Source organism: Zymoseptoria tritici, chromosome 9 (assembly GCF_000219625.1).
Source record: "Zymoseptoria tritici IPO323 chromosome 9, whole genome shotgun sequence".
NCBI lineage: Eukaryota > Fungi > Ascomycota > Dothideomycetes > Mycosphaerellales > Mycosphaerellaceae > Zymoseptoria > Zymoseptoria tritici.
This window is the reverse complement of record NC_018210.1, coordinates 607,234-615,407: the sequence shown is the minus strand read 5'-3', so window position 1 is coordinate 615,407 and position 8,174 is coordinate 607,234. Positions and strand designations below refer to the sequence as shown.

The 8,174-nt window shown below is 53.2% G+C and overlaps 1 protein-coding gene across 1 annotated transcript; it reads right to left on the bottom strand.

Annotated features, from left to right (window-relative positions):
- Positions 1-882: 882 nt before the first annotated feature.
- Positions 883-2,674, bottom strand: MYCGRDRAFT_48237 (putative major facilitator superfamily transporter; the record flags this gene model as incomplete). The annotated part of the gene is made up of 3 exons (XM_003849283.1): positions 883-2,017; positions 2,088-2,396; positions 2,508-2,674. 3 exons carry the CDS (start codon positions 2,672-2,674, stop codon positions 883-885), a joined length of 1,611 nt encoding a protein of 536 aa, XP_003849331.1.
- Between the last annotated feature and the right edge of the window lie 5,500 nt (positions 2,675-8,174).

The window sequence follows — 8,174 nt, the reverse complement described above, 5'->3', positions numbered from 1 at the left end:
GTTAAGATCGTTTAGTATAATATAAACGGATCTCGGGGGTATGTCGATCTGTTAGCGTTAATTTATAAAACAGGGTAAGACTAGGGATATTAACTCTAACAACCTAATTACGTAGTTAGTGTCCTATATAATATTATAGGATATTAGCGATAAGACCCTAACCCCTTTTGGGTATTTAGAATTACGGCGTCTATATAGTCTTTAGGTCGATAACCTTAAGAAACACATGGTTTTTCTTAATCTTGAAGTTCACCCCTGCATTGCACTACTTAATTAACAACAAGCATTGCTTCTCGCCAGGGGTAGAGCCCTATCTTTTTGCATATCCTTGAACCCGTGATCGATCTATCATCATTTGCCGGTTCTCGAGGTACCGGGAACCAGAAAATTTGCCGAATGAGCAGCCGTCTTCTTGAGAGCCAGCGGATGTCCAATTGGTAGTCCGCGAAATGGCTGGAACAATATCGCACAGAGTGATTGCGTACCATTGAGCAGGTTTCCGACTCAGGCGCCGGGAAGGCCTGACTGTCACGAATCCTGCCCACGAGGCTTGGTCCATGAGCTTGACGGATCAAGCACTTAACCTAGTCACACCTCGGCTGAATGATGCTGGTACAATCCATGATGGTGATCCGGTCGGTCCATTGAGACGGGCAAGATCCTGGTCGTCGGTGATTGAGTTCGTGGCGAAGCTGCCAACAATCGGCGTGGTTCTCATATCCGTCAATGCCCGCTGGTACGTGGCTGATGTAAGAGTGATGGGTGGAATGCGGTGGCATGGCGTCGAGCAGGACACGAAGACGTATGCCAGTGACCATGATCAACACGTCAATTCGTATGAATATTAGCAATAAACTCCAATGAAACAAATTTTTCCGTCCCTCACAGATGCACCGCAACATGCTCATCAATGTACTTGTCCACACCCCACAGCAAGAAACAAGATCCAATCGCCAAAATTCCCCACGGCAGCGAGATCAGGTATATCATGCCCAACGAATTGCCGTACAATGTCTTGCCCGCCTCGATGAGAGCCTGGATTTTCGCCGGATCATGCGTGATTTCTGGGAACAGTCCGCGGTCGATGTAGTACTTCAAAGGTCCTGCAGTCATCTGGTTGACGACCGCGGTAATGCGTGGGACGCTCGTGAAACCCGCCTGCACGGCAGGGATGGCGATAATTTTCGGTGCGTGCTTGATCACGTCCGTCTTGAAGATGTTGTAGAACATGCTCTTTCCGATGACCTGGCCGATCATGCGGATGACGACGGACAGCGCGACGCTTGTTCCGATGAGGTCATCTGGAGAGATGACGGAGAAGACAACTTGCGATGGGAGTAGCACGCCTCCGACACCGATCAAGCCGACTACCATCGGCGCCCAGACGGAATTGATGTTGTGTGGGTCGAAAGCCGCCATGGACGCGATTCCGACGGTCTGCAGGATGCAGAAGAACATGAGGACCCAGTGGATGTGTTTCTTGAAGACTGTGATTAGGATGGCGGAGATGCCAGCTCCGCCGATGATGCAGAAGCCGAGGGGGAGGAGCCAGCGGCCGGCGTCGGAGAAGGTGGCGCCGTAAACGGTGTATACTTGGATGGTCCAGAAGACCGTGATAGGGACGTAGTTGACACCGCTCGTGAGGCATAGGACGGCCACGGCGGCGAAGTGACGCTTGCTTTGGACCAGGCGCATGGGGAACATTGGGTATTTCGTGCCGTAGATTTCGTACAGGACGAACAATCCCATGAGCACCGGGCCGACGATGAGGCAGGAGACGACTCGAGTAGAGGCCCAGCGGTACTCGCCGCCCCAGTTGATGCCCAGGAGGAAGACCACGATTCCGGAAACGGACAAGAAGCAGCCGCCGTAGTCGATGCGTTTGAGGATGTCCATCTTGGAAAGGCCGGCGGAGTTCGGCCGAGGAGGCGGGGAATAAAATATGAACAAGAAGATGAAAGCCAGAACTGCTATCAGACCGAGCATGAGGAAGATGTATCGCCAGTTGTGCATGGCACTGGACGCGGAAATGTCAGTGAAGCCTCAGACGAATATGTCATGCCGCGTTTTGCCAATGCTCTACTCACATCAATTGGCCATACATGCTGCCTGGTGCGAAAGGAATGATGCCCAGAGAAATGTATCCGATCGTCGCACCTCGCTTGTGCATCGGAACCAGCTCCGACGCAGCTGAAATGACCGACATGATGAGGGTACCGATCGCTGCACCGCAGAAGATAGCGCCAGTGAGGAAGACTGCAAAAGTTGGCGCCGCAGCCATCATCGAGAATGCAACCAGAGTAAGGACGAGAGAGCCGAGGATGATCACCCTGCGGCCCAGAAGATCGGACAGGTTGCCAACGAAAGGAGCAACGGCGCCTGTCGCAATGTAAGGACTGCTCAATGATTAGCAGAGTCTCGGGAAAATGCTCGACCTCGAGACATTGCGCCAGGGCTGGCAAAACACGCCAATGGCATGCCTGGAGAGTCTTCCCCGAGATACTCACCCCACAAGAATCCAGATGACATGCTCCAAGGCGTGCAGATCCGCGGCGATGATGGTAAAACAGGTAGCCAAAAACAGTGGCGTGACTTCCGCGACGACGAAAGCCAGACACATTCCGACCATGCAGAAGAAGAGCTGCCATGTCAACTGCGTCGCGGTCGTTAGCATGAACCAGTCCTGCATCGCAATGTCAGTAGTTGCCCACCTTGTCCTCTCCTCTCGCCGCCCTGTCGGTGACATCCTCATTCGAGCTGAGCGTCTGCGACTTCTCCAGCATCGCAATGCCAGGCTCCTGGTCAAAAGATGATTGCTTCATCTTGGCCATCGATACTGCGAATCAATCGATGTGAAAGAGAAAAGGAATGAACGACACTGTCCAGAGCGTCGAGGCGCAGTTGGTCGAGGGTGGGTAGGCCGGAAGAAAAGACAGAGCAGCCCCATGCCCTCCTTAATAACCCAGCCCGCACGAGCCCGTTGAGAGGTGTAACATGGGCACACCACGTTCACGCGTTCCCTGCGGCCAACGCCTCGGTAGGCTTGTGAGTCGGATTCCGGGGTAATCCTTGAAGGTCTCGGCATTGGTGCGGCCAAGCCAATCATGCTTCATGGGTCTTGCGCCAGCCGTTAACCTTAACGGAGCTGTTAAAATTGGTGTACCGGGATGGGATCCCTGAGGCCGGCGGTGCTGTCAGCGGCGAGCCGCCATGGACCCAGTTCGGCCGCGTATCCTCTCTATTTCTGGAGTAAGCGCAGAGTTCATCGTCGTCATTTGTGAAGAAGAGCGCCAATTTACGACAAGTCGAAAGCGCGACGTGCAGAGACTGTGCGCCGAAAGGGGGTGCGGATGAACGAAGCTTTGCGCTAAGTTTCGAATTGGTTAGAACTATGATTCCCCGCGTTCCACGTGCAGTAGTGCGGCGAAGGAACTCGCGGCGAACTTCACTTCCATCTCGGTGGCGGCACGACGTCGTCCAAACGAGCAGTACGAGCCGTGTGCGGCGTCGATCAAGGCACGTCGCTGGCTGAACCTCGCTGTCCAAGCCTTTGCCTGCATTCGTCCCCGCTTCGACAACCAGAAAGGACACCGAGGCAACAGCTATGTCTGCCTATGGCTGCAACTCGCACTGGAGCATGAGACGTTCACATGACTTCAAGCATGGCAACGTATGGTCGCAGGTGTGCCGATCCATGGAGTCATGACCGTCTCGACAGTGCTGTGTCAGACATGCAATTGTGCGAGATTGTTCCATGCCTCAGCACGCATGTCCAGGAACCGAGACAAGCTCCTTCTAGGAAGCTGCCGCGAAACAGCTCAGTATAGACGTGGAACGGACCTCGTGCCGCAGCCAAAGAGCGGTGTCCATGGCCGAACCTGCGAGCGTTTCAGAGGTCGCCGGTTTCACTCGCAGAAGGTTTCCTGGCGGTTCAAACTGCTGACTTTTAGACTTTCAGCTCGGCACTTGGCAAAGAAGATCACTTGCACGTGAAAGAAGGTTCGCTTCAAAAGACCGACATTTGGCTATTGCAAGGTCTTTGCGCGACGCATCCTCTTTATCAGGTTGAGGTTTGTTCGTCGTGGGATTGGCGCTGAATGACATCGACTGATTTCTCACATCGCTCTTTTCCAGCAACACTCTCGCCCGATCCGTTGAACTTTTGCTCTCTACCATCAACTTTCTCTCCTTTCGTTGACTTTATCTTTCCAGCGGTCACTTTGCTCTCCTTTCGTCGATTTTGTCTCTCTGCCGTCAACTTTGCATCTCTCCCGCCAGCCTTCATTGTGTCCTTTTCCTGCCTCCGCCTGCCGTATCGCTTTCAAGCAAGCAGTGTTTCCATCTTCCAGTCAATCAAGCAATCCAATATCCCAACCTTGAATGCGCAGCGGCCAAGTTCTCCTTGACTTCCCCATTTTCATGTTCCCAAACCACCCACCTTCACCCATCACACCTCACCTCCCCCTCCCGGGCCTCCCGGTCGCCATAAAACCCCTCAAAATCAAATACCTCCTCCATCCTCCACTCCAACCGTCCTCGATCCACACCCTCATGCGGATCCACTCCAAATCCCCACTCCCTCTCCGGCGGCGGCTCTTCTCTCGCCTCCTTCTTCCCTTTCCGCAGCCGGTCATACATATCCTCCTTGGCATAAACTCCCGGGAATGTGTCCTCCAAAAAGGTCCGCTGGACCTCGACAGCGGGTCGCAGAGCTAGTGTGGAGGAGATATTCCCGCCCCAGGAGACGATGGCGTGGATGCGGTTGGAGGATTGGCTGAGGATGGGACAGCGGGCGAGGAGGTGTTGGCGGAGGAGTTTGAGTTGTTGGTCGTAATCGAAGTGTTTGGAGGTTTTCTTCTTCTTGCGCGGTGGGTGGTTTGGTGGTGGGAGGGGTTTTGGGGTGGGTTTCGGGTCGGTGATTGGGTTGGAGGTTGGTGCGGGTTGTTGAGAGTCCTCGTCGGGTTGGAGGCTGTCGTATCTCGAGTCGGGGGAGCGCGGAGGTGGACATGGTGAGGAGGTGGATTGGAAGGATGTGCTGTGGTATCTTGTGAGTGCTTGTCGTCTGGTGAAGTGGATAGGGGCATGCGCCAGTTTGCTTACTCGGCTGGAGGTATGTTGGCAATCTCTTTGAACCTCACTGCGCTTTGTCTGGAAGGAGAGTCCATAAGCATTGGATCTTCCGTGGTACAGTTCATGTTTGCCATTTGTTGTTGCATGTCAAGTCGTGGAAAGAGAGGTTGTGTTGATGAATTATGTTTTGCATGGCAACCATTTTTTCGTGACGATCTGTGCATTTATGTTACTGAGGCAAACCAAAGCTGGGATAATGCGCACGCGCTGAGACAGTGAAGTTGCTAAATGCTTTCGAATCAGCACGTTTCCGGAGTAGCACATACTGAGATACCTTTGGGTCGAGGTTGAAAGCCGCTGAAATTGAATTGCGAGATGCCGGTCTCCTGCTAAGCTTCTGCACCAGTGAACTGATGCCGTAAGTCTCTCAATCGCTTGGATCTATGACGTCGCAAAGCCCTCAGCAAATCAAGCATACACATCATCCACATGTCGATGTGTCTGCCCTTATGTATAGCAGATCGCCCGTCATGCGCGCCCCGGCATGCTTCTTAACGCTGGTCTCCCGTACGAATTCACCTCAGTGAGCACTACGTAGAGTCCTATCGACTGCATTCGCCATTGCAACGGCAGCCGTAGTTCCACGTCGAGTAGTCGGGCTCCAACAAGACCCACCCACTCCATTCCAAACTGACGGACTCGTTGGTGTGCAGCGCGTTGAGCCACTGCTCAGCGTTACCATACATCTTATCGATCTCGGTACCGGACTTACTGGCAGCGCGACTCCAAGATGTGAGGTCCTGGCGTATGATCATGGGAGCGATTGGCCTTTCCACACGGCTGTTGACCGCATCCGGAATCTGGTGAGCGTCGTAGCGAAGATTTCTTACGTGACGGCTGTGTTGGGCTTCGAGCGCGCACACCCACTTGTGACAGTCCCTCAGGTCCGTGAAGGAGAAAATGTTGTTGGCGAAGTATTCCTTAGCAGACTCATCCCGGAGCTCTTGAGTGATTTGCAGGTAGCTCGGTGGCTTGTACTTCTCGTCGACCACGATGACACAGCCTTCAGGAATGTCGAAAGCCATGGCGTAGTCGTGAATCTTGTCGAAAAGCTCTTGAGGTAGGTCGTGAAGCAGAGTCTTGAACTTCAGCGCAGCCGCTGCGCGGCGCTTTGCCAGCTGTTTCGCCGCATGTTCCTTCCATTTGCGCGCTTCTGCAGACTCGTGCTTGGTCACCGCGATGCTCTTCTTGGTGTCGGCATCTTGTGTGATGACAGTCTTCGCCGGCTTGAATACAATCTCGAGATTGCAGAAGGGATCTGGGCCTGTGTTGTCCGCCATTTTGGTAGGGTGTGATGTTGAGAAGGTGGACAGGAAGTGTTCGTTGAAGATGTGTTGAGTAGGAAAAGAGACTTTGGAAGTTTCTCGGAGGAAGAGCTTGCTCAGCTGAGCTTTCGGAGCGGGCCGCGTGAGAAAGTGAAGTGAAGTGAAGTGAAGTGAAATCCGTGCTGCAAGCAGGCAGATCTTGGCATAGCGCAGTTTGAAAGTAGTGGAGGTTGAAACAGTGAGCGTATTGGATCCAAGTGTACACGACTTCAATGATCAGGAGGGTAAACACATGCGATCGAGTCGTGGAGGGGATACTCCAGCCTAAGAACTCGTAATCTTCGACTGGACAACGTATCGCTGGTGCAGACTGCACCATATCGGTGCAATGCTGATCGATCTGGAAGTCAGGTCGTCGAGCTCGAGACCATTTGCCCTGCTCCAGCCAAGATCGATCCATTGGTATCTCCCTCGCATGCCTTTCCACCCCGTTCTGCCATTCACCATCTCTAACGCCTCCAGGATATCACAGTCCCAACACTTCGCCGACGATAGCACGACGTGTAGACCATCCAAGCCAGCACTTGTATTCATCTCTTGACATGTGCACACTTGGGTGACGCCAGGCGGGGAGCTCGACCTTCCGCCACTCCATAACCTTGTAGACCGGCTCCTGCGGTCCTATGAACATCAGACCTGATGTAACTTTCCAGTATAAACCTGCGAGAGTCTCTCGAGCTTCCTCGAACTTTTGCGTCCTATTATTCATGACGTCGCCCTTTTCGGGGTATTGAGCCGTTGAGGACGGGGCATAGCGCATCGTCTTGACCCACCGGCTATGCTGAGGTGCGAGCGCCTTGAACCACTGGCGACAAAGGTCCAAGCTGGTGAAGGAAAAGACGTTTGTTGCATAGTAGTTCCGCGCCAGATTGTTGTGCAAGGATCGCGTAAGTTGCAGACGTTTCGGCGGTTTGTGTTGCTTGTCGATGTGAACAATGCTCGTCATTGGGATATCTGGAGCCATGACCAGGGCCAGTATGCTGTCAAACAATTCTTGAGGGAGATCCTGCACGAGCTCCGCGGTCCTCTTTGTCGTCCGGTATCGTTCCTCGCCTGCTCTGCGTTGCTTGTTTGCCAACGGTATTGCTTCGTGCATGTTCCGCTTCGAAGCTTGTTCTGATGGAGCCTGCGCGACTTCGATCGCCTTTGTATTTGTGCGCGTGAGCGAAGGAACTGACGCGCAGCATGAGCTTGCGCGGTTTTCTTTGTCGGCGTTGACCATAGTGTCGTGCTCCGGTGAACCGTGATGTTCTGGGAAAGTGGTGGCCAGGTTTTGTATGCCGAAACAGAGAAGGAGACTAAGTTCGAGACAGAAGGGCGAAAACTTTCCGAGCCAAGAAAGCCTTCGGGAGGGAGCGGTACGGAAGTGAAGTGAAATTTTGTCGTGTCAAGATGCTTACCTTACTGGCACATGCAATGCAGCTCGGAGCCTCGAACCAATATGCGCTCAGCAAAGGCTCAGAAGCGCATCGACCTCACGCATAAAAGCAAAATAATACCTACAACACTGTGTTGCCTCGCAGTGCACTTGATTTGGGCGCTGAAATTTGACCCTTTCTCGATTTCTCAGCCAAATTCGACCCCGTGGCATCCACATATCATCATGTAGAGACTCTCCCACCTGCAGCTGTCGGATTCCATTGTACTCGTACCATAGCTCAGTGCATTGTGCGTATGCTCTATTCGCACCTTCTAGTCACTGCTGTACTCCCACAGCAA